The sequence below is a fragment of the Canis lupus genome, chromosome 5, assembly GCF_048164855.1.
Source record: "Canis lupus baileyi chromosome 5, mCanLup2.hap1, whole genome shotgun sequence".
Taxonomy (NCBI): Eukaryota; Metazoa; Chordata; class Mammalia; order Carnivora; family Canidae; genus Canis; species Canis lupus.
The window spans coordinates 18,993,790-19,020,817 of record NC_132842.1 but is presented as its reverse complement, the minus strand read 5'-3'; the positions used below and the strand labels follow the sequence as shown (position 1 = coordinate 19,020,817).

Below are 27,028 nucleotides of genomic sequence, written 5' to 3'. Positions count from 1 at the left end.
TTCCTCTTCCGACCTATATTGGCGCCTGTCAACTAAGAATTAACTTAAGGTCCCTGAAGTCAACAAAACAAAATTTACATAAGACAAAATCAAGTCATCAGTTTGAATTTAAATAATTTGTTTTATTAGATATGAAGATTTAGTGATCTACATGTTTTATTCCACATACCTAGAACAACACCTGGTGTGTAGTAGGAGCTCAATAAATTTTTGTCCAAAAAAAAAAGGAGCCTGGCATTCAATTTTCTAAGTTTTTCAATAAAGTTGATATTGATACCATCTACAATCTTATTTTCACTCTCATTATATTACCAATGATAAAACCTTAAACATTAAAATATATTTGATTAGTATATTAAATATCATATTAAGTAAACTGAGGGAACCAGAATTTATGGTGAGAAATTACTTCTAAAATTGTTCACTATCTAAAATAAGGTTTAATCTATGTTTTGATATTTTAAATAGTAATAGGATATTGAGCTTCAGTAAAAGATCAGTTAAAGACTAAGAGCGTATTTCTTTATGTGAAGTCTGTAGAAATGGAGGAAAAAAAACCAACAATCTGAGAAGAACATGCCATTTGTTAAAAAAAAAAAAACAAAGAAACAGCTATATTCCCATTGAGGAGGAATAATTGCCTCACACAGAGAAATTTGGATCAAACCTAATTTTTCAACAGAGTATGAATGCTTCTGAAAAGGAAAGGCTCCTGAAGCTTAATCAAGTATTTATTACTTAGAACCCAGACCTGGGGTTCAGATTGAGAAACAAGAATCTGAGAAGGTCTTGCCAGTGACCCAGTCATTGCAGAGAAAGCTGAATGAGAAACAGGACTGTCAGCATTGGCAAAGCAGGCATTTGTGTTTTCTCTGGCAAATCTTGATAAACTGCCTAGAAGTAGCTAAGGGAAGGGAAATAGCAGCCAAGTTTGGTGCTCCTCACCAGAGTTAACTAAGCAGAAATAAAAGTTAAAGCTCCGTACAAAAAAAAAAAGCTGTGAGCTGAAACTGCTCACAAAGAGCCTCGGTCTATCGGCTCTGCTCACCAGGATTAAAAAGGTGCCACTAGGAAAAACTTGGTGAAGATGTTTCTGAAGAACACATCTGTTTAGTTGTCTAAGCACACATTTTACTCATTCTATAACATTTTTGAGCAAACTGCAAACTAGATGAAGCTATGTGAATGCAACTGTTTTCCATTCTGTGAGTAGTAAGCAGAAAAGACTCATCCAATATGGGACCTGTATATAGGTAGTAGCAAAAAAATAAAATAAAATAAAAACCCAAGAAAAAGGGATCCCTGGGTGGTGCAGCGGTTTGGCGCCTGCCTTTGGCCCAGGGCGTGATCCTGGAGACCCGGGATCAAATCCCACGTCGGGTTCCCGGTGCATGGAGCCTGCTTCTCCCTCTGCCTGTGTCTCTGCCCCTCTCTCTCTCTCTCTCTCTCTCTCTGTGACTATCATAAACAAATAAAAATTAAAAAATAAAAATAAAAAAAATAAAATCTTAAAAAAAAGACAAAAAAAAAAAAAACCCAAGAAAAAAATTTTCAAATAGGTCTTTATATTTTCAAAAATAACTATAAGGCAAACTCAAAAATGAGATACAAGAAAAACAAGATAAAAAATCCAGAAAACATTGAACTGGAAAATAAATGAGAAGAAAGCCTCTGAAATAAGAGAAAACACAACAGGCTTGCGACTGCTATATTTAGAAGGGCCTGCTTGCAAGGTCAACCCTGGGCTGGCATCTGGAAACGTGACTGGGAAACAGTTCCCACCATGTATTAAAAACCTCCCCTAATGATAAGAGTGGATTATTGTTCCTAAACTGTTTGTACAAGCAACGTGCTTTGTTCTGAACACCTGTTTTCCTGTTGGGAGCCTGCAATTTTGGTACATGCTGGGCAGAGGGTGCCCACATGACCAGTGCCTGATAAAAACCTTCGCCACTGAGTCTCTAATAAGCAGCCCTCCTAGACAACTATTTTACTCTTGTCACAATTTGTTGCTGAAGGAATTAAGCATGTTGTATTAACTCCATAGGGGAGAGGTCTCTTGGAAGCTTGTGCCTTGGCTTCCTCTGGACTTCGCCCCATGCACCCTTCCTTTTGCAGATTTGTTTTTGTGTCCTTTCGGGTAATAAATCTTCACCATGAGCACAACTACATGCTGAGTCCTGTGAGTCCTTCTAGGCAATCATCAAACGTGGGGGTTGTCTTGGGATGCCCCAACACAGGGAGTATGTGCACTGGAAATCCAACCTACAGAGTCCTAGGTTTTTGTTTTTTGGTTTATAAAATTTCTATTTATTTATCCATGAGACACAGAGAGAAAGAGGTAAAGACATAGCTAGAGGCAGAAGCAGGCTCCCTATGGGGAGCCTGATGCGGAACTTGATCTCAGGATCACGACCTGAGCCAAAGGCAGACAGACGTTCAACCACTAAGCCACGCAGATGCCCCCTTTTTTTTTTTTTTTTTAAGATTTTATTTATTCACTTGAGAGAGTGTGAGTGAGCATGAGTAGGAGCAAAGGGAGGGGTAGAGGGGGAGGGAGAAGCAGACTCCCCACTGAGTGCCAAGCCAAAGGTGAAGCTCTATCCCATGACCTTGAGATCATGACCTGAGCTGAAGGCAGACACTTAACCAACTGAGCCACCCAGGCGGCCCCTAGTGTTTCATAATAGAGAATATAGAAAAATAGTCACAGAACTACTGGCCAACTTATAGCTAAAAAGTTACACTGTTTTTATTAAAAAAGAGAATAATAAAAATCAAGCTATATCCTAACACAGTTTCCTAAGTTCAGTGATGAAGAATTTGTAGATGTCCAAGCAAAAACTAAGATGCTGTTGGTGGGGGAGGGAGAGGATTTTTATTTTTTTTTATTTTTTTGGCCTCTGATGTTTTCACAGCAACACTTATGCCATAATGTTGTGAAAGCAATGTCGACAAAGTGCTAAGGGAAATAACCTGGGACCTGAAACTACTATAATCGGCCAACCTATTGTTTAAATATAAAGGCAACAGGCAATTCTCAAGCAAAAAAGTAAATACAGTGGAGATGAGAATACTTACTTTGGAGACGGGAAACAACTGCTGCAGACCTGATAAATGACTGTACTCACCAACCATGGGAATAATCAAGACAAAGAACTCAGGAATGACCTAGTCAGACTAAAAGCAAGCACAGCATCCATTTGAATTGTGCTTCTAGAACAACATTATAAACCTGTACAATGCTAAAGAACTAACACAGTAAACAAAAAATTGGTGGAGTTTAATAAAATTGGTGGAGGTTAGGGGAGATAAAACTTACGTGTAAGAACTTCCTCATTTTTCATACTGGAAAGTCATAAAATAATAATGATAATGAGTTTTAAAAACAAAAAAAAAGAATTGATTTGTTCCTTTTAGAAGTGAAAGGTATGTGAATTTATAATTCTAAATGATTTTTGAGTACTTTTCTATCGTAACCCATCATTTGTATTTTATAACATATTTAACATTCTAATGAATAGCCTGGATCACTACAAAGAAAAGGATGAAAGGGTACTAAATTCAGAAAATAATTAAAGTTAAGTCATCATCCAAATATTTTAAATGAGCTAGCATGACCAGTATTAGCAGGAATGGAAGATTGAAGGGCACCCAAGTGGCTCAGTTGATTAAGCATCTGCCTTCGGCTCAGGTCTTCATCCCCCATTGGGCTCCCTGTTGTTCCCCTGCTTGTGCTCTATCTCTGTGTCAAATACATAAAATCTTAAAAAAAAAAAAAAAAAAAAAAAGGAATGGAAGATTAAGAATCTCTCATATAGGGATCCCTGGGTGGCGCAGCAGTTTGGCGCCTGCCTTTGGCCCAGGGCGCGATCCTGGAGACCCGGGATCGAATCCCACGTCGGGCTCCCGGTGCATGGAGCCTGCTTCTCCCCTCTGCCTGTGTCTCTGCCTCTCTCTCTCTGTGTGACTATCATAAATATATAAAAATTAAAAAAAAAAAAAGAATCTCTCATATAGTGCTAGGAACATTAACTGGTAAAACTTTTGAGAAGGTAATACGTCTCACACTAAAATATGCCTAGACCAATGAACCAGTGATTACATGTGGTACCAATTTATCCTGTAGACATGCTTATGTAAGTCCACTAAGAAACATCCTAAGAATATTTATTGTTGGTAATAATGAAAAACAAGAAAAAACTAAATGTTCATCAACAGATGGATGAAAACAATGTTTAAAAAGTATGCAGGTAAGGGCACCTGGGTGGCTCAGGTCGTGATCCCAGGATCCTGGGATGGAGTCCTGCATGGGGTTCCCTGCAGGGAGCCTGCTTCACCTTCTACCTATGCCTCTGCCTCTCTCTTTGTGTCTCTCATGAATAAATAAGATCTTTCAAAAAAAAAAAAAGTATGCAGCTATTAAAAAGAATGAAATACATTATACAGAATCAGGGAGAATTATGGACATTTATCTTAATTGGGGTGGGTCTTGGATGCACAGCTGTACAAATCTGGGAAAACTTAGCAAACTGTACACTTAGTTAAGATCTCTCCATTTCACTGTCTGCAAATTTTACCTAAAGAAACAGAATAAGGAACTCACAAAATCCTTTTTTTAAACTGCAAAAGGAATAATGCTTATAGTAAAAACAACACAGAAATGTTACACTTGAAAATCTCCTCTTACTCCTTTTCCCCCAATCCAACCTCTTCTGAGTTAACCACTCAAAATTAACCTTTATTAAACAGCTGGCTTTTATATATATATAAAATATATATATTTCTATAAATTTTTATATATAAACTATATATATATATGTAGTTTTTTGTAATTACAAAAAAAATGTAATTATCCTATACATGGCAACCTCCTTTGGATACTTAATTACCTCTTATTGGTAAATTTCCCCCATTAAAAAAAAAAAATTTAAAAAAAACTTCCCCCATTAAAGCCCATATAATATTCCACCGCACAAATAAATCATAATTTACTGAACCACTGCTTTACTACTGACCACTAAATTACTTTCAAGCTTTACAAAATGAGCATTTTTCTACTTAATATAATTCATAGGGGTATAAAAATATTAAACCATAATCAGGGAATTATAACATAAAAATGTTCATATAACATAAAAATGTTCCTTGGGAATTGAACTCCCATTATAATACGAGAGCCTTTTTCCCCCCATTTTCAAATATATGCTTTCCAAATACATAAATGAGAATAAAGCCTGTTCTACTCATAGAACATACATAATAATTTAACATAACTGTGAATTAATGAATAAAATTTTATAAACACATAAGCTATGAAAGTAGGAAATATGTTGCTTTGTAGTGTTGTGGCAGCTCAAAAAAAGAAGTTTTAAATTAGCAGTGGAATTTCTTAATACATATAAATAAAGAAAAGAAGTTTCTTAGAAAGTAGGAGAAAAAACAACCAATCATTACACCAAATAGACCTAAAGTGCATACTTTCAAGGTATCTGGGCCCATTCCTGGCTTTTTGTAGTATCTTCCATGATAGAATATGAAGTCAGCATTTATGAATTTGTGAACTTTTATCTTTATGAAGTTACTAATAATAGAGAAACTTAGTATTATTACCAAACAGTAAGAAAAAACCAGTGATAAATTTTTAGAAGAATTTAATTTGAAAATGAAATCATTACAAACCTGGGTCCAATAACAGGAATGAGCAAGACATCCTGAAGGTCTGGATGTTGAAGAATAGGAACACTTAATCCATTAAACTGCTGTTAAAAATAAATAGAATTATGAAGCCACCAATATAATTGATAAATTTCAATTTACAGGTCTTTGCAGTATCATTACCTAGCAGAGCATGAAGCTTGGTTTAGGATATTCTCACTTTATTCCACATAAGGCTATAAAAAAACAAAGACTACAAAAACAACTATGTTTTCTCTGTATTTTATTCCAAAGTATCTCGATTTTTTTTTTAATAAGGTCCAATTTTCTTTACAGGTTGGCTTTATAAAAACCCATATTTGCCTTAGGAGAATTATTTTGAAAATACAAATCCAATATAGTTGCATATAGTATTTCCTCTTTTATATAGTATTATATAGTATGTTATTTTATATTTCCTTATATAGTATTTCCTCTATTGAGGAAATATTCTAACTAGGACATTAAAGGTTGAGATTATTAAATACTATTTATTGGGGATCCCTGGGCGGCTCAGCAGTTTGGCGCCTGCCTTTGACCCAGGGCATGATCCTGGAGTCCCCGGATCAAGTCCCACATCAGGCTCCCTGTAGGGAGCTTGCTTCTCCCTCTGCCTATGTCTCTGCCTCTCTCTCTGTCTCTCATGAATAAATAAAATCTTTATAAATAAATAGATACTATTTATTATATACCATCAATACTGAATGCCATGTCGGTTTTGATGAGGGAAATAAATGCTTATTTGATTAGTGAAATCTCCTTGATCAGTTCCCTTTCCTTCACTAATTGTTTGATGACCTTACAGCATCCAGACTGTGGCAAACAGATCCTTCCTAAAAGCAGGATAATGGATTCTGTCCTTTATTTTTGTTTTGTCTTAGAAGCACTATTTGCTTTACATTAGAAAATTATTTTATGGAGAGATCAGTCCTTCTCAAGTTAAGGCTTTCCTTCTCTTCTATTAGACGTTAAAATGATACTGAATTAAAACTCAAAAACCAGGGGCACCTGGGTGGCACAGGTTGAGTGTCTGCCTTCCGCTCAGGTCGTGATCCCAGGTCCTGGATTCAAATTCCGCATCAGGCTCCCCACGGGGAGTCCTCTTCTCCCTCTGCCTATGTCTCTGCCTCTCTTTCTGTATCTCTCATGAATAAATAATTTTTTAAAACTTTCAAAAACCATGCACATGCATAACTTTTATTTTTTTCTTTTATTTTTTTGCATAACTTTTATAAAACATAGTTTTTTTTAGTTTAAAAACTCAGTGCATCACCTGCTTAGTATTTCTGCCCCACGCTTTGTTTAAAACTGCCTCATTAGGATCCCTGGGTGGCATAGCGGTTTGGCGCATGCCTTTGGCCCAGGGCGCGATCCTGGAGACCCGGGATCGAATCCCACGTCAGGCTCCCGGTGCATGGAGCCTGTTTCTCCCTCTGCCTATATCTCTGCCTCTCTCTCTCTCTCTCTCTGTGTGACTATCATAAAAAATACTAAATAAATAAATAAATAAATAAATAAATAAATAAATAAATAAATAAATCTGCCTCATTGAAGTGTCATTTACACACCATAAAATGTACCCATTCAACCATTTCTACTAAGCTTAAAGAATGGTGTGACCATCGCCACAATTCAGTTTTAGACCATTTTCAGTGCAGTTCCCTGTTCCCAGCTCCAATCCCAGGCAAACTTACTTTCTCTATAAATCTGCTTTTCTAGATACTTCAGACAAATGGAATCATACAATATGGAGCATCTCGTGTCTAGCTTCCTTCACTTACTATAATACTGTTTTTGAAGTTCACCAATGTTGTAACATGTTCATGTTCATTACTTTTATTGCTGAACAATATTCCACTGTATGAATATACTACATTTTATTTTTCCATTCACCAGTTGACATTTGAATAGTGTCTCCCTTTTGGTTATTTTAAATACTGATACAAAGAATCATGTTCAAGCATTTGTGGGGACATAGGTTTTCATTTATCTTGAAATGAAAGAGGTTTCACACCTAGGAGTGGAATTTCTGGGTTGTACAATAAGTTTAACTTTTTAAGAGACTACAAAACCATCGTCCAAAGCCAAACCATTTGACATTCCCACCTGGAATATATGAAGGTTCTAGTTTCCCTCCATCCTCACCAGCCATATGAAATTTTAAATTATTAAATTTTAATATGTGGCTCAGAGAAATCTGGAGACAAAGCATTCACCCCTCCATCATCCACCATTAGGACACACATGAATTTTGGACTATGGAAGGAGGAAGAAAATATATGCTCTAAAACTACCTCCAAGATCCTGTCCTACTAGAAACAGGTATTGCTCTACCACCAGTTTCCTATTTAGTGCTTGGGACCCAACCTTCTCTGTCTACTCTTTTAAGGGACTCAAAGTCCATCCAGAGTGATTCTGTCTGCCTTATTCTAGATACTAGTCCATAAGATCTTATAGGCCCATTAGACTGGAATACATTATCTGGATTGTAGGAATAATTTGTTAGAAAAGAAAATAAGAAAATAATCTGGATCTGCAAGAGTTATGGACACTTTGATGGGCCTCAGAACACTTTCCTTTTTACTAGCTGAAAACATACATGTGACCACACAAAAGTAATTAATTTTGGTTGCTTGGAGGAACTACTTACATTTTATGCCTTATGACATTACTCTCAAAAAAATTATCACTATCAATAATTCAAATGCAGATTAGTTTTCCTCCAAGTCTTCTCATTATACTAAGTTTGAGCGTCACACACTCAGATACCACAGCTGATTGTTCTTATACCATGGTCATCTACTTAAAACCTGAAATTTAAAAAACTGTTCTCAAAGACAATACAACAAACATTCTAGAAATAAGATTAGAGGCAACCCCATTCATTCGGTTGATTGTCCACCTCTTGATTTTGGCTCAGGTCAGGATCTCAGGATTGTGAGATCAAAGCCCTGCCACTAAGTGTGGAGTCTGCTTCTCCTTCTGTGCATGCACACAGGCACAGTCACTCTCTCTTATAAGTAAAATCTTTAAACAAAAATAAATTAAATAATAGTAATCAGATTAGAAAAAAAATTAATCAAAACCAGTGATGATTCTCTAAAGATTTAATATTATATCTACAGTAAACTAATAATACAGCCTATTATATACAAACAGAAGCCCTTTAACCACGCTTGCCTCTTGCTTTTAAGTTAGATCCTAACTAGCTAACATTACAAATACAGGCTTTGAAGGTTAGAATGTTTTCTACATATTTTCATACGTATTCCATGAATTTTCATATGGATTCTATGTATTTTCATATGTATGATAATGATGAAGTAACAGGCCCAGAAGGATTGAGTAACCTATTTAGTCACTGTAATAAATTCAGAATCAGAAGTGCTACATTCAAGTTCTAACATTACCTCTAACATCAGCACTTGAACAATTTAACATTCATGATATTCAATCTCCTTATTTATAAAATTGGATCAATATTTTAAATTCATAGTATTTTAGTGGGGAGTTATATGACATAAATTGTAGAAATGCAATTATGGACATAATGACAGAAAATTTGCACATACCTTCTGAAGTTCATGAAACAACAGATCTTTCACCTGTTGCACTGAGGCTAGATGTGTATTTACTCTGACAGTTGTGAATGATGGAGGATGCGATAAGTGATTTAACAGAGCTTCAAATTTCCTTTCTGCTTCTTGTTTACCAAAAGCAGATATAACCTGAAAAGAGGAAAACAAGTTAATGTTTCAATGTCACTATACAAATTAACTAAAAATATTAAGCAGATTATGCACACACATTTGTTCTAATGAAATATCTTTCAGCAATTGTTCAGGTCCATTTCATTTTGCTGTATTGTTTGTGTGTTAATAACACTAACAATGTAATATTTCACAGGGTTTTTGGCTTAATTGTAATAATAAACGCTTAACAAAAAGGGCTTGGAAAACACATTGTCTCAAGTTTAAAGCATCACTAACATTTTGAACATATTAATGTCTGCTACGCTTATTCATATAAATTCATGATCATTCTATTTATAATGTATTAAATGCTATGTCATTTTGTAGAGCTATTTACCTGCTAACCTCAGGTCTAGATCAGCAACCTTTTAAAACACCAATATTTGGGGCAGCCGGGGTGGCTCAGCAGTTTAGTGCCCCCTTCAGCCAGGGTATGATCCTGGAGACCCGGGATCGAGTTCCACGTTGGGCTCCCTGCCTGGAGCCTGCTTCTCCCTCTGCCTGTGTCTCTGCCTCTCTGTATCTCTCATGAATAAATAAATAAAATCTTAAAAAAAAAACAATATTGGAACAATATTCAACAGATACTCCATGTCCTCCAAAGGTCATCCACATTAGCTTTTTCACATGGTATTTTTAAGGGTAACAATCGTCCAAAAAAGACAAGTAGCAAAGATAACCTGTCAGAAACGGGGGCTTAAAGACTCAAAAAACCAAGTGCCCCTGTAATTAACTGAAACTTCATGAGACATGTATTTTCCCATTTTTGTCACCTTTGACTGTACCCTGCCTTATGGCATATTCATAAACCACCTGCCAACCTACTAATCCTCCAGCTTCCAAAGTATTAGTACTGGGATCCCTGGGTGGCGCAGCAGTTTGGCGCCTGCCTTTGGCCCAGGGCGCGATCCTGGAGACCCGGGATCGAATCCCACGTCGGGCTCCCGATGCATGGAGCCTGCTTCTCCCTCTGCCTGTGTCTCTGCCTCTCTCTCTCTGTGTATGAGTATCATAAAAAAAAAAAAAAAAAAAAGTATTAGTACTTTCCCTAGTTTGTTTTTATTAAAACTGAATATATCTTTACCTCCAATACTCTCACAAAGGAGTGGCTTTTCTTTTTTTTTTTTTTAAGATTTATTTATTTATTTATGATAGACAGAGAGGGGGGGGGGGGCAGAGACACAGGAGGAGGGAGAAGCAGGCTCCACACCGGGAGCCCAATGGGGGACTCGATCCTGGGACTCCAGGATCACGCTCTGGGCCAAAGGCAGGCGCTAAACCGCTGAGCCACCCAGGGATCCCCTCTTTTTGTAAAATCATTTACAGTTAGTGGGTTTGAGGCAGAGATAGCATCAAGGAAAGACACTTGGATCTTTTATAATACAATATTTACCATTTTAAAAATTGTTGGGAAAAATTGCTGAATATTTCTCTTAATATGCTCCTTATATTTTTAGTTCTTTGAAATCGTTATTTTCTCTTCCCACACAATCTAATCCCCTAATATAATCTTTGGAAATTAAATGCAGAAAAAAAAGTCATAGCTTTAGGAATACCTTCATACACGAATAATATTTAAATGTTAGGCTTTACTTTGAGTAAAGTAAAGCCCCTCTCTCTCTCTCTGTGACTATCATAAAAAAAAATTTTTAAAAAAGCCTCATTTTCCACAGAAAAAGAAAGTTAAACAGTATGAAATAATTTACTCAAAGCCTAGGGACACAAATCAAGGACTTGGGATTCCAAATCTGTATTTTTTTTTTTCCATTGGACCTGAGCTCTTCGGCTTCAGATTTTAGCCCTATTACTTGATAGCAGTGTCAATTTGGGTCAGCTATAGGACTCACTCCTGGGATGCTCAGTTCTCTCCCCAATTAAAATGGAAAAGAAGGGGCACCTGGGCGGCTCAGTGGTTGAGCATCTGCTTTCAGCTCAGGTCGTGATCCCGGGGTCCTGGGATGGAGTCCCCATCAGGTTCCCCGCAGGGCGCCTGCTTCTGTCTCTGCCTCTCTGTGTCTCTCATGAATAAATAAAATCTTTTAAAAAAATAAATAAATAAAATGGAAAAGAAATCCCTACTAGAAAAAAGGATTGCTAGTATTAAGATGCAAAGGTCCCTTCTTCCACTTTCCTAAATGATGAATCTGTAGACCTCCTTCACCTCTTATATCGAAAGCATTAAATACCCGCGGGAAGATACTGGCAGTTCTTTACATTCGAAAAAAAAAATTGCAAGAAACAACGGTGTAAAAGACCAGGTCTCCCTTTAGGTTTTTTTTTTTTTTCTTTCTCCAGAGTGCGTAAATATTTGAATTTTTGCAAATATCTCACAGGCTTCTTTGACCTACCTCCTTATTCAGAAAACCTTCTTTAAGATACTTTTCAACCTCAAGTCTCAAGGATATTTTAGGGAAAACAGACATCTTTCCCTATTGCTTTGTTCTCCTCCAAGAAAAGTGCTGGAAAACGGTGATTTTTGCTGGTTTTTTTTTTTTTTTTTTCTCTTTCCGAATTAACAGTGAGCAGCGTCGTGACAAGTAACCACCCACACGTGCCGGGACCACCAGCCGGCCAGGAAAATCGCGCCGCTCTTTCCAAGACCCATTCGGGACTGCGGGGGTACCTCCGCGCTTCCCCAGCGTAGCCAGTTAGAGCCGCGGCCTCGCCTCCAAGACACCCATCCTTGGTCCTCCCTTAGGGACGTTCGCGGAAATTACCCTGAGGCCAGGTCTCTCACGTCGCAGAAAATACACGGGGGGGTGGGGCAAAAGAATAAAAGAAAAAAAAGTGACAAGCTAATCCATTGTGAACAGGCCTGGAAGATAGATGGGCTTCGCTCGAGCCGCATTCAGCCTTCGGACCTCATTTCCAAAACCGCGCCCCCAGGTTCTCAGCGGAAAGCCGCTTCCGGCTTGCGTCACTTCCGGCGACGCGGCCCACCCTCCCTGGTTCCTGCTCCCCCTCCACCACCATGCGCAGCCGTAAAGTACCGGGACGTCACAGCTCCGGAGTTTCCGAGCTCCGCCCGCCGCTCCTCCAGGGGCAGGTGGTTTGCCCCGCCTCCGAGGCGGGAAGGGGCGGTGGCAGCCCGGGTGAGCCCCCGGATCTAGGGCCTAGGGTGGATGCCAGGGTTAGTAAGGAAATGGGGAGGCTTTGCAGGCCTACGTCAGCCTAGAAGTCCAGTTAGTGACCTCCAACGGGAGGAAGCAGCCACAGTTGATTTGAACCTCTAAGCCACCCTGTGAGCTCAGAAGTTACTTTCTCTCCCAGAGCATGCTAAGCTGACCTCAGCTGTGAATGAACGAACGCCGTTATTCAAGTTTTTGAAAGCTGGGTTAATGGTGTGTTAATATTCATGAATGATCAGCTAAAACTTAGGTTAGAAACCCATATACGGTATTTACAATGAGTTGAATGAAGCCAGCGGTTACCTGTATCATTGGTGAGTTATACTTTAAGGCTCCCAGACCCTTGGCACAATTTATGTGTTACCCATGAAGCAAAAGATTCAAAAGGAGAAGGTACCTAATGAAAGCCTGACATTTTATGATTGAATAGGAAACTAAAAATAATTGCCTCCTTGCCATAGATATTTGTTTTTGCAGCTCACTGTGGCCATTTACACATAACCGTAGGAAAAGTTTTTAAAGTCTTTTTCTAAAACTCACACAGATGTTTAAAAAGTGTTTAATAGGGACGCCTAGGTGGCTCAATGGTTGAGCGTCTGCCTTCGGCCCAGGGCGTGATCCTGGAGACCGGGGATCGTGTCCCGCGTCAGGCTCCCAGCACGGAGCCTGCTTCTCGCTCTGCGTGTGTCTCTGCCTCTCTGTGTGTGTGTCTCTCATGAATAAATGTAAGAAATAAATGAATAAATTGTATAAAATGTTTAATGATTACTTTATAATAGACTGGCCTGGTTCCGTATAAAGTATTTTAATTTACAGCCACACAGTAACTCTGTAATATGGTTGTATCCCTCTTATGAAAGTAAAACAAGGCTCCCAGAGTTGAAATAACTCTGGCATCACAGTAAGAAAGAATAAAGACTACAGCTACCTGTCTTCTAAATACCAACTCTTTTCACCATGGCATACTTCTTCAGTAAGTTCTTGTGATGCTTCTATGGCTAAATCATCTACAAGTGATTAGGAAAATGTCAAGGGGTGCCTGGGGGTGTAGTCTGTTAAGCCTCAGACTCGGTTTTAGCTCAAGTCCTGATCTCAAGGTCCTGAAATTGAGCTCTGCATTGGGCTCTGCCCTCAGCCAGAGTCTGCCTAAGACTCCCTTTCCCTACTTGCCTGCCCCTCCTCACTGTGCACCCATGCACTTTTTCAATCCCACTCTAAAAGAAATAAATCTTAAAAAAAAAAAAAAAGGAAAATGTCTAGATTGGGCATGTCCAAAGAAATCTTTGCAGCCTCAGAATTGTGACCATGGCACCAATAACAGTTGGAATCTGTATTTAGGAAATAAGGGAGAGGTAGGAACAAGTTGGACTAGATTGTAAATTCCAAGAGGATAGAGGTTTTATCTTATCACTGCATATCCACTGCCTTAACATGTAATAGGCACGTAAAGGTTGAGTGACTAAATGAATAGATGGATGGGCATCTATGTGAACTAGAGAAAAGAAAATGCTGATAAAGCATGTATTTCCTGGAAATTAGTTCACTAGTTAAGCACATATGAAGAGTGCAGAGCACATTTAGACTATCCTGTGTAGACACTATTGTAGTGATAGTTATGTTGAGGAAGAGGCCTATTGCTTGGGTTCCAGGATTGAGTCCAAGAAAAGCATATTACAAATCTGAAGTTGGCATAGCACATATTGTCTAAGCAAAGGGAGACCCCCTATAAGAATATACCCATATAATAGTCATTTAGGTTGTATTTTCTCAGTGGGGCAATATGGCTCTCAATGTGGGGGAGCAAAAAAAATCTTAGATATAATATTAAATCTCAGTTCGTGGTGCTCCAAAGCTTAACCTTACCAGAAAACAAACATATACCAAAATATTTACTTTCATGAAGCAGATATGAGAGAATTGGGGGAAAAAGTATAGGAAAGCTGAAAATCTATCAAATTCAGCTCATCTTTGACTAAAGTCGAAGTGGACATAATCTTAAGTGTGTAGGAAAGTTGTTTCTAAAGAGTTAATTTCATTCCTAGTCAGAACATGCTTTCCCTGGACTCTTGATTCAAGCCATGGATGCAATTTATCTTAGCTAACAGAGTAATAAATTGAATTCAATTCCTGCTGTAGCCAATTCTAAGTATTATCTGAAGTTAGTTTATAATTAGTTCCTTCTAAGGAATAGCTATAGTTTGTTTTTAACTCCCTAGTGGTGCAATGTTGAATTTTTCCTTGAAATTTTAATTCGGGGACGCCTGGATGGCTCAGTGGTTGAGCGTCTGCCTTTGGCTCAGGGCGTGATCCTGGAGTCCTGGGATCGAGTCCCACATCAGGCTCCCTGCATGGAGCCTGCTTCTCCCTCTGCCTGTGTCTCTGCCTTTCTCTCTGTGTCTCTCATGAATAAATAAATAATTAAAAAAAAAAGAAATTTTAACTTGTTTTGCTCTAAGTACAGCACTTTTATCTTTTTCTTAAAATCTGTTGGAAAGAAAGATTACTGGCATTACATTTTAATTAAAGGCATTATTTCCAATTAACTCTTCAGAAAATAAGTCATGATCCTAACAATGGTATTATGCTCTTTTTTAATGGCTTTTTTATTTCATGAACTCAAAATATATTCATATTCAAATAGTAACATTTCATAGAACAGCATTACCTTCTTTGGATCAAAGCCTACACTGAAATTAGTTTTAAAAACTTTTAAAGGAGGACCACCTGAGTGGCTCAGTGGTTCAGTGTCTACCTTTAGCTCAGGTCATGATCCTGGAGTTCGGGGATCGAGTCCCACATCAGGCTCCCTGCAAGCAGCCTGCTTCTCCCTCTGCCTATGTCTCTGTGTCTCTCATGAATAAATGAATAACATATTTTTTAAAATAATAAAAAGCTTTTAAAGGAATGTTTTCATAAAAAATGAATAAAGGTGTTATTTTTAAAAATATTTTATTGATTTATTCAAGAAAGACACAGAGGAGAGAGAGAGGCAGAGACATAGGCAGAGGAAGAAGCAGGCTCCACACAGGGAGCCCGATGTGGGACTCGATCCCAGGTCTCCAGGATCACGCCCTGGGCTGAAGGCAGGCGCTAAACCACTGAGCCACCCAGGGATCCCCAAGGTGTTATGTTTTAAGTGCTATATTTAAAAAGAAAACAGTATATTACTCAAAATTCCTTAATTTGATTAAATTCTTGACAAGTATTCCTATTATAATTTATATAGTACAAATGTACAATATGAACTAAAGTGTTTCTTTTCTAAGACATAATTATGTTAACATTTGTTTATATAATTCACAGCTGTTTTGTTTTTTTAATTATATCTGTTTTTTAGTTGTGACTATTTTTCTTTCCTTCCAGTTTGTAAAAATTTCAAATTCCTAAATCTGCAAATAACAGTATCTAATGTGAAAAAAAATTTTTTAAAATACTACAGCAGTCCTGTTGTCAGGTAAATTGTAGAAAAGATGGTAAAAATCAGAACAGTTCTTCAACATAAAATTCTGAAACATTTTGGAGCACCTGGTGGGTACAGTTGGTAGAGCATACAACTCTGGACCCTAGGATTGTGAGTTAGAGCCCCACGTTGGGTGTAGAGATTACTTTAAAAAAAAAAAAAGTTTCAGACATTTTGAGTAGAATCAATAGAAATATAAACAGTCCTGTTCAAATATATTCATTCCACTTAAGTGAAAAATAATTCAAATTTACTTTCTAAAGTATCATTAAACTAGCATAAAAATAGTTAAGAAATGTGTAATTTTTGCCTTCAAAGCTCTAAAAAAACACACACCTTTTTTTCAGAAACTATTCATTAGAAATCTGAAAGCCAGAAAAAATAGGATGTAATTTATGTATATAGCTAACAATTGAAGAACTTAAGTTACAGAATCTAAAGGTTTTATTATTATTATTATCATTATCATTATTATTGAAACTAGGACTAGAATATCCCAAGCCTCTGTTTACACAAACACATAATCATCTATATTTGAGCCAATTCATGGTCCTGAAAGATGCACTAACTTACACGGGCTCAGTACATATATTTTCCTCTATGTGGGAGGTTGTAACTTGTCTTTAAGGTCAGAACACTGGGGCACGTTATCCCATATGTCTTATAGGGTCTTTGGTAACACTGGGAGGATTTCATAAGTCATAGGCTTCACTTCTCTGTACAGGTAACCAAATAGTTTGGATTGTTAAAAGGCCATTCTAGGGGGAATCCCTGGGTGGCTCAGCAGTTTGGCGCCTGCCTTTGGCCCAGGGCGCGATCCTGGAGTCCCAGGATCGAGTCCCGCGTCGGGCTCCCTCCCGCTGCCTGTGTCTCTGCCTCTCTCTCTCTCTCTCTGTGTCTCCCAGAAGTAAATGAATAAAAACTTAAAAAAAAAAAAAAAAAAAAAAAGCCATTCTATGGGGCGCCTGGGTGGCTCAGTGGTTGAGTGCCTTTGGCTCAGGGCGAGATCCGGCTCCCCCCCCCCCCACCCCGCCACTACCCCCCTGCAGGGACCCTGCTTCTCTGTGTCTCTCATGAATAAAATAAAAAACAAATCATACTAGCCGGGTAAAAATGTGCCACCTGACCAAAGTCCATAGTTTTTCAATTAAGTTCTCTCTTTAACTGGGAATTAGGTGTCATTCCAGGCTGTGAAGCTTTTAAATTTGTTGGAACCCAGCATGGAGAAGAAAGCGGGATGGTGTAACACCGCTGTACTGTGACAGATGGGAGCCACACTTCCGAGCATGGTGTCCGGTAGAGAGAGAGGTTGACTCGCCACGTTGTACACCTGAAACCAACGTAACGTGCCAACTATCCTCAAAGAAAAAAACTAAAAAATCAGAAAAGAAAGTGGAATGAAAACACTTCGGGAGAGGCTTAGCTTTTGGACTTAAAAGGTTAACCGAGTAATCAATTGAATTCAATTCCAGCTGCAGCCAATTCTTCCAGGTATTAAGTTCATAACAAATCCTTATAAGGGATCTTAGGTTTTTTTTTTTTTAATTCCCGAATTCGATCTTTACTCTTGAGGCTTCACTTTCTTTGCTCGAGGTACAGCACGCTTTCCCCTCTATTTTTGCTGAACTGGAGAGATTACTGGCATTTCATTTCAATTGAAGGAAGCTTTTTTTTTTTCTTCTTCGTGTATTTGGGCTCCGTGAAAATTCCAAGGCGCGGCAAAACCCGGAGGGCTCGCCGCGAACCACGTAAGCGAACCCTGGGGCCGCCGGCATTCCGAGGACCGCCTCCCACCCAGTTCTACTTCGCCCGCCCGGGGTGACGGTCACAGGGCACCAAACCGAGCTGCACAGCTGCCCCACAGCTGGGAGGACAGGGGCGCACCTGCGCAGCAACCGAATCAGGTACCGGGACAGCCGGCGCCAGCGCTCACTTGGGGAAACTCCCCAACTCCCACGCACCCGAGGCTCCCGCACAGCGGGGCCCTTTGGAGCCCGCCCACCGGAAGTGAAGTGGGAGGAAACGCCACGTCGAAAGCGTGTGCTTACGCCAGCGCGCCGACGTCAGGGCCCGTCCTTCCGGCGATGGGTGGCCGGGAATCCGGAGGGGAGGCGGAGCGGAGGCGGGGCTCGGGGCTGGTGGAAGCTCTGGTCGGTAGGTGGGTTCAGACCGAGGGGACTACGGGTCGGCGTAGGGCTCAGTGGGCTCGAAACAAAGGGCTGTCCGGCGGCGACTGGGCGCCGTGCCTTCGGACCGGTAGCTGAGCGGCCGATCGCGGCGGGTCGGCCCGCCAGTGCCCTCGCCGCGCGGTCTCCGTACTCTCCTCCACGGTTCGCTCCGGCCAGCGCCGTGCTGGGGGGCCCGGCACAGCGGCACCTGCTGCTGAGGGACCCCGCGGCCCGCCCAGGTGCTCATGATGGGGCTCATCTTCGCTAAACTGTGGAGCCTCTTCTGTAACCAAGGTGAGGAGCACGGGGCTGCGCAGCGGCTCGACTCGGGGGCGGAGGGTCCGGGCGCCTCGGGGGCCAAGCCGGAGGCAGCGCTGCCGGCGCCCGCTAACGTTCTGCGTCGCTGAGAAGTGATTTTTCTCGAGGCGGCGGGTAGAAACTCGGTATTTGCCGGGGGGGGGGGGGCGCGAGAAGGTGCTGGAGAGGCTGGATGGGTGCGAGAAACGAGGAGTGAGAACCGGAGGCATTTGGGATCCCAGGGTGCAGACTAAGAATTTCTGGGTTTGGGCGAAGCAGAGCGGAAAGCACCTGGTGATACCTGGAGGCGTTTCGAGGGCCCTCTCCATATCCAGTTAAGCATCCTGTGGCTTGCCCCGTGATAACTGCCCGCCCAGAAACCTATCAACTTTTTTTTTTTAAGTTATTAGTGCTCCCCCCCACCCCCCACCCCCAGCCCTGCTCTTGGAGCCCCTGCGCCTTGGCGCTCTCTCTGATTTCGCTCTGCGTCCTCGAACTCGGCAACGAGTGGTGTGAGATGCACGGGGTTCCGCACATCCGCATCCTAAACCCTGTATTTCTTTCTTAGGTGTTAGCGAACTGTACGCCTTTGGTGGTTCTGTCTAGGAGATTACGTGTCCGTAATTAGTCTGGAACAGGTTATGAGACATTTAGGAGTTGGAAGTCCAAAGGGCCAAAGCAAGAAGTTGTAAAACCTGTTCTGAGTCAGAGGATGAGATGGGATGTTTTCTGAAGAGGGAAAATACTCAGACCAAAAAATAAATAAATAGATAAGACGGGGGGGAGGGCTGCCAGCAGATAGTTTTAGGCATTCTTTGAACGGAATGCTTTCTTAGTGATTGTATCTACTTTTTAAATTCAGTTTCATTTTCCATTTGATACCCGGACGTAATACAAGCCCGGGTTTTACAGTGATAACCAAGTTGTTACTGCCAACGTCCTGTTTCCGTACCTAGATTTGAGAAGTCGTGAACAAAGTGAAATGGCTTTAGTTAATTTGTTCCGCAGTTAACACGAAAATAGACTTTTCCAAACTCGTGAATAATGCGAATGTATGTATACACCTCTACAAATACGTGTATGTGTGTATATGTGCAGTTATGTGTATATATGCAATGACCACGGATGCCGCACTTCAGGTGATTTCTAAGGGTCGAAGCTTTTTTTCTTTTTTTAAGATTTTATTTATTTATTCATGAGAGACAGAGAGAGAGAAAGAGAGAGAGAGGCAGAGACACAGGCAGAGGGAGAAGCAGGCTCCACGCAGGGAGCCCAACGTGGGACTCGATCCCGGGTCTCCAGGGTCAGGCCCTGGGCTGAAGGCGGCGCTAAACCGCGCAGCCACCCGGGCTGCCCGAGTGGTCGGAGCTTACCTCCTTAAGGATATTATCTATATATTTAATACATGATTTTTTTTCCAGCAGTTTATATTTTCTAGTCCTTATTACATGAGTTCACTACTATATGTAAAAGAGCATTTTAAGACATCCTGAAAAGTATAAAGATCAACAGTTTTCATCTGCTTATATTTTCCCATAGTTTAAGAGACAAAACATTGCCAAAGTCTTTGTTTCTACCTGTGTTACCCAATCAATTCCTCTTTCTCTACCCTATTTTTATCACTGATGTCTTATTACTTGTAGTAAGCCTTCTTTAATTTCATTAATCAGACTAGAAGGGAACAGAGGATGTAAAGGGAAAATTTAAGAGATGAAAAACATTCACGGGCTGCTTAAAGTCGCATAATTGTTCAGGCCTCCTAAATCCCCACCACTCTTTAGAATTTTTCTTTTCTTTAAACTTTCCTGTTGAAAATTTAGAGCGAAAGGTTATTGTGTCATTTTTATCCTTATTTGTTCATGCAGCCAATATTTAATTAGTTGGGCCCTTGCATGGACAGTCTCCTTTAAGGCATAGGATATACAAAGGTAAAAAAAAAAAAATACAAAGAGAAATGATAACGTAGTTCCTTGCTCACAAAGTACTCAAAAGATCAGCAAATGAGACCCATGGGGGAAAAATGTGGTGTGGTAAATTCTTTTAAGGGATACGTATAGAAGTGTGATGATCACCAAGAGCTAAGTGGTTAATTTTTCTCAAGTGGTTCCTGGAACACTTTACCGAAAAAGGTATACTTGTCCTTTCCTGTTAATGGGAGTTTACGGGTGTGCTAAGCAGAGTAAGTAGAAGGGGTGTATTATTCTAGGTTGAAGGACTAATGATATGTAAATGGAGAGGAATTGAATACTTGGGCACCTTGAGGGAAGCTGAAAATAGTTTAGTTTGGCTGTATGTTAGTTGGCCTGTGGAGGAGTTAGAGGAGTTGAGGTTGGAGAGGTAGCCCATGGAAGCGGATCACAGAGGGCCTTGTGTGTCAGCCCACTGAGACGTTAAGCTGTACAGAGCTGTGGAAGGGATGGCTCGCTATGTTATTTTTTAAGCAGGGGAATAATGTCATTGGACTGATACTTTTGTATTTTTTACTCATATCAACGAAATTAACTGACAGTCTCAGTTTCCCATTTTCACCACTGTAGTGCAACTAATCTGAAATTCTCAAATCACTCCATCTTGATTGCATATTAGGATAATAAGCCCACGGCCCTATCTCAGACCAATTAGATCAGAATGGGGCAGAGTGGCCTGGGTGTAACTGCCTAGATGATTTACATTTGCCTCCAGCATTGAGAACTAGGTATCTGATTTTAAATACTCCTTTCCCTTATCTGGTTTTCAGTATTTGCCTCCCATCTGTTTTTTCCTGTACCTTTTTTTTTTGTTTTTTTTTTTTTAAGATTCTATTTATTTATTCATGAGAGATAGAGGCAGAGACACAGGTAGAGGGAGAAGCAGTCTCCCTGCAGGGAGCCCGATGTGGGACTCAGTCCAGGGTCTCCAGGATGAGGCCCTGGGCTGAAGGCGGCGCTGAACCGCTGAGCCACCCAGGGATTGCTTTCCTGTACCATTTTACAGCACAAGGCACTTTCTCATAAATTTGATACCTTTCTGGGAATACGTATGCTTATGTGTGGTTGTCTATATAAAACTATGACAAAGTACACAGTCTCGGGAATTTTGTATTGCTTAATTATAAGCTCAAAGATGTTACTTGGATGTAATGATCAATGCAGGAGATAATTTCAAATCTGATTATCTTTATAGATTTATGAACATACCTGTCCAGTACATACTTCCATATTTTTTAATAGTATGCATATCTGGAAATTTCAATCCTATCCTTTGTCTTTTGAGATATCATTGTCATAGAACGTATTAGTTTTAGGTATACTAATCATTTGTTTTAGAAGAGAAATTAGTACTTTATGCCCTTTTCCCTTCTCATCCCAACATAGTGTTTTGATTTATAATACACACTGCCTTTTCATTATTGTGACTGTAAAATTTAGTTAACGCCTGAGCCACAGTGTGCTATAATTATGTTCCCCTTCTTCCTACAACCTTTTCCCCATAGAGTAAATAATTATATCTCACCTTAGTTTTCTTTGTATATTTGACTGAGTCCTTTCATTCTAACCCAAAACTCTGTACAAAGTTTTTCTGTATCACACTTAATCAGATGAGGTACCCTTCCTCCCCAATCCCACAGTATTCCTTTCTGCTCCAAACTGAGCTTGCTTCCCTCTGCCTGCTACGCAGCTGTGCTGGACTTGTCTTTGCAGTCATTCCAGGAATTTCCTTTGCTTTTCTGTTTTATTCGAACTTATGTCTTTTTTTTTTTCTTGCTTTCCTTTTTTTTTTTTTTTTTTTTTTTTTATGAAGTACATCCTACAGAAATTATTTGCAAAGGTGTCCAAAGCAGTAATTTTTCTTGTGATTACAAATGCCTGAAAATGTTTTGGTCTGTCTTTGCTTTTGATTTATAACTGGGCTGAATATAAAATTCTGAGTTGGAAAAACATCTTTCAGAGGAGGTTTAAAGGTATTATCATTGTCTTCTAGCTCTCCGGTGTCGTTCCCCCCCCCCCCCCCCCCCCCGTGTTTAAAACACCAGTATCATTCTTTTTCTTTTCTTTTCTTTTCTTTTTTTTTTTACCAGTATCATTCTTATTCTGATTTTTTTTTCTCTTTCTAGTAGAGTTTAGAATTTTCCATTTATCCTTGTTATTTTTAAATTTCAGAGACATGTGCCTTGTTACGTATCTTTTTTGGTTCATTGTGCTAGGCCTCCTGGACCTTCTGGACCTTTTCAACATAAAGTTGGACGTTTTTCAGTTCTAAATATTTTTTAATTATGTTTCTGTTAGAATGTTTTCCTCTACTTTTTGGAAATCTTATTGGTTGTATTGTGCCTACTGGATTATGTAGTATTCTTTTCCATTATACTGTCTTTTTTTCCCTGAGTTTTACTTTCTGGGATATATCCTTTGTCTTTCGATCTTCCTATTGAATATTTTGATTCTGCTATCATTTTTAATTTATGAAAGCCTTTTATTTGTGAAATATTATATTTTTCATTGTTCTTGTGGCATTGTTCCATAACCTTCTAAGTTCCATAACCTTCTAAGTTTCTTTGAAGTTTTCTTCTAGTTTTCTGTTTTCTGTTTGTTTATTTTTATATTAGCCTTTCAGATTGGAGGCTTTACCCATGGAGCTGTTGTAGTTCCATAGAATGACTATGCCACAGTTGGTTTATTCATTTGTGTCATGACAAGTTGTAATATGTAATACTCTTATGAGTTTTTGTAGTCATGTTTTCATTTCTCCAGATGAATATCTGGAAGTGCAATTTTTAGATCCTAGGCTAGATATATGATGAGTTTAATAAGAAACTATTAGATTGTTTTGTAAAGTGTTAAACTGTTCTTATACTCTCATCAGCAGTGTTTGAGACATCTACTTTTTTAAGATTTATTTTTTTACATTACAGAGCGTGTGCATGCACACACAGAAATGGGGGGTGAGAACTTGACAGGACAGAGAGAGAGAAGCAAACCCCACTGAGTGTGGAGCCCAACACTGGGCTCTATCCCCATGATCATTGAGCTCATGACCTGAGCCAAAACCAAGAGCTGACCGTTTAACCAACTGAGCCACCCAGGCATTTCTGAGACTTATGCTTTTAACATCCTTAGCAACATTTGATGTCCTCAGTCTTTTTATTTTTAGTTATTCAGTTAGATGAGTAGTGATAACTCATTTTGGTTTTAATTTGCATTTTTCTGATGGCTTTTGGGTGTTAAGCATTTTTTCACGTGCTGATGAGCCATACATATTTCTTATGCGGAATGTTCAAATCCTTTTCTTGTTAAAATTTTTTTTTGTTTACAAAATTATATATATAATTATATTTTCTGGAACTGAATCCTTTGCCAGATGTATGTTTTATGAATATTTCTCCAGTCTGTGGCTTCCTTATTCATTTTCTATTAATGCAGGTTTTGCTGAGTAGAAATTTTAAATTTGGGTGAAGTCTGATTTTTCAACTTTTTTATTTTTTATTTATTTTTTTAATGGCTCTTGCTTTTTGTGTCCTGTTCCTTTCATCTACAAGCTTTGGCTTTTATACTTAGGTCTATGAGCCATCTCAGATTATTTTGCAGTTACCAGATGAGTAAAGGGGTTGGGATTCATTACTTATAAATTTTTTTACTTGGACATTTGCTTGCTCTAGCATAATTTACTGAAGACTTTGCTTTCATAATGGACACTTTGGAGTCTTTGGTGAAAGATTGAGTCTTATCTCTGGACTTTTCTCTTGCATTGATCTATATGTCCATCCCAATACCATACACCATCTTGGTTATTGTACTACTTCACAGTAGATTTTGAAGTCCAGTGTCAGTCCTCCAACATGTTTGTTAATCTTTTCAAAGATTTTAGTTTTTTCTGTTTTCTGCTTTTTCATTTTACCAATTTCTGTTGTTTATTTCCTTCCATCTACTTTGAGTTTACTTTGTGCCCCCGCAATCTTCTTAAAATAGGGTGTGTGTCATAGTTTTTGTCTCTTATTCCATTCATATGTTACATTTTAAAGCTTTAAGTATCCTTCCTAAGAATTGTGTTAACATCATTCCACAAATTTTAATTTGTTGTATGTCTTTCAGTTTGAAATGTTTTAATATTGTTATTTCTATTTTGACCTGTGGATTATTTATAAGTGTTTAGTTTTCAAATATTTATTTTCCTAGATAGCTTATTATTGGTTCGTTATTTAATTCCATTGTGTTCAGAACTATGCTCTGTAAGATTTCCTTTTTTTTTTGGTCAGATTTATTGAGGCTTTTTTATAGTCCATCCAAATGTTTGGTATATGTAACTTTTGTGCTTGAAAAAAATGTGTAATCTGGAATTGTAAAATACTCTGTAAACTCTGTAAGTTATGGTAGTTAGTGTTTGTTTTTTTTTTTTTTTTTAAGATTTTATTTATTCATGAGAGAGAGGCAGAGACACAGGCAGAGGGAGAAGCAGGCTCCATGCAGGGAGCCCTATGTGGGAGTTGATCACCAGGGACTCCAGGATCACAACCTGGGCCTAACAAAGGCAGGCACTAAACCACTGAGCCACCCAGGCATCCCAAGTAGTTGTTAGTGTTATTCAGACATTCTGTATCCTAATGTGTATCTCTGCTAGAGGACATTCATTGTGTGATCTTCTGCTTTCTGATCTAGTGTGAAATTCTCTTTTAATTATAATGTTTAGCCGAATTTATTGATGTGGTTCAATTTATGATACAGATATTAAAGTATGCTATTTTATTATTCCCTATTGTCCCATCTGCATTCATTTTGTTTTGTTGTTTCTCTGTTCTTCCTTCCCCACTTTGCTCTGGGTTAATTGTTTTTGTTTTCTTACAATTCCATTTTATTTTATTTACTGGCTTTTTTATAGTGATCCTTTTTACATTATTTTTATAATCACTAGGGATTGCAACATACATTGTTACCTTTCCTCAATCTACTTAAGAGTCAGTAATGTAACACTTCTAAAGTGTAAGAACTTTGATACTTTGTGCCATAAGTATTGTACCTACATTAGTTACAAACTGTACAGTGATGTTACAATTTTTTGCTAACAGTCATATATTCCTAAATATTTTAAGAAAGGGCAAAATTTCTCTTATGTTTACTTATATTATTATTTTTGATGCTTTGAATTTCCATCTAGTATAATTTCCCTTCAAGCCAAAGAATTTCAGCATTTTTGTAGGGTAGCCCTTTTGGTGATGAATGGTGTTAGTTTTCTTTTATCTGAAAGTGTATTTTTTTGCCTTCATTCTTGAAGTATATTTTTGCTGAATATAGAATCTTAGGTCACTTTTTTTTTCTCCCTTTTGTGCTTTAAAGTTATTCCACTGTCTTCAGGCCTCCTATTTTTTTCCTTGTAAAAAATCAACCAACATTCATATCTTTAGTTCCCTTTACATAACCTGATTTTCTCTTGCTGCCTTCAAGATTTTCCCATTATCTTTGGTTTTCAGAAGATTGACCATGACATTCCTAGCTTTGCTTTTCTTTGTATTTATCCTGTTTGGAGTTTGCTGAGCTTCTTGAATTTGAAAATTTTGTATATATTTGCACTCACCCAGTTTACTTGTATTTCTCAAATACAACTTTTTCCCAAATTATCCAATATAATCCATTAGTAAGTTATGAAGTCAATTTAGTGAGGACCAGCATTAAAACAAAGAATGAACATTCTAAAATAGAAACTATTACAGTGTCCCTCAGTTAGTAAAGATACAGTGTTGTGAAACTTTTGTTTCAGTTGTGTGTGTCCTGAGTCATAATGCAAAATATATTTATAGTATATATAAACAACTGTGGTCATGTGCCATGACCACAATTTGAAAACCATGCATTGTCTTTGCCCCTTAACATTTGCCTTCCTGATTGTAACCTTCCCTTGGGCAACATTTGAATTCTCCAGAGAACTGTATGAGTTATATCAATTTCAATATTTCCTGCTTAATCTTTTCTAATCATTGCCTTTGTTCAGTGAGTTGGGGATGAGGGGCAATCTTTGGTCTTTTAGGCACTTCACTCTGGCCTGAGATCTTAGTGTCTTCTGCCTTCTTAGAATCTTTAATCTTTTTTTAAAAATCTGTATTTAGTCCTCTTAGCTACCAGAAAAGTATTTTTGGTCTATCCAATAAGCTATTCTTACTTATTATTGTAAGATTGTAAGATTCCGTTTTGTCATAGAAATGTCTCTCTCACACTGGGAGACCATTAGCCAAACTTCTCAGCATGTTCAACTTAAGATTGACTCCGTTGTTTCCTCATCAGTAAAATGAAGAATGCCACCACTTTCCCATGGAATGATCGTGAGGATTAACTTGCACATTGCACATAAAACACTCAGACTGAAACTCTGTAATACTCTTTTTTGCTCTTGACATTTATCTCCTTACGTGAGAGCTAGGTTCTAGATCTGTTATTCTTGAGAATATTACCATGTGATATGTCCATATCTATTGCTTTATACTAACGATGCTGTGCTGTAAGTGCTTATTTACATATGCACCTTTAAGATTTTTAAGGGTAGAGAATCCTTGCTTTTTCGTCT

General features: G+C 38.7%; 2 protein-coding genes across 8 annotated transcripts in view; one reads left to right on the top strand and one right to left on the bottom strand.

The window, feature by feature from the left end:
* NSUN6 (NOP2/Sun RNA methyltransferase 6) overlaps window positions 1–12,406 on the bottom strand; it is a 57,360-nt gene extending 44,954 nt beyond the window's left edge. For 2 of the 4 annotated variants that reach the window (XM_072825637.1, XM_072825639.1), the window contains exons 1-3: window positions 11,798–12,406; window positions 9,270–9,425; window positions 5,683–5,762 (exon numbers count right to left, since the gene is read on the bottom strand). In XM_072825637.1, the coding sequence (XP_072681738.1) occupies window positions 5,683–5,762; window positions 9,270–9,425; window positions 11,798–11,872 (311 nt within the window). In that variant the 5' untranslated portion in view covers window positions 11,873–12,406. The remainder of the gene's footprint in view (window positions 1–5,682; window positions 5,763–9,269; window positions 9,426–11,797) is intronic. The other 2 variants (XM_072825638.1, XM_072825640.1) reach the window with 2 other exon arrangements.
* Window positions 12,407–12,492: 86 nt separating this feature from the next.
* Window positions 12,493–27,028, top strand: part of ARL5B (ARF like GTPase 5B) — a 35,769-nt gene continuing 21,233 nt past the window's right edge. Inside the window, exon 1 of one of the 4 annotated variants that reach the window (XM_072825642.1) lies at window positions 12,493–12,891. In XM_072825642.1, coding sequence (XP_072681743.1) covers window positions 12,864–12,891 — 28 coding nt within the window. In that variant the 5' untranslated portion in view covers window positions 12,493–12,863. Of the gene's footprint in view, window positions 12,892–17,801; window positions 17,942–18,114; window positions 18,500–18,724; window positions 18,837–27,028 lie in introns of those variants that run through there. The other 3 variants (XM_072825643.1, XM_072825641.1, XM_072825644.1) reach the window with 3 other exon arrangements.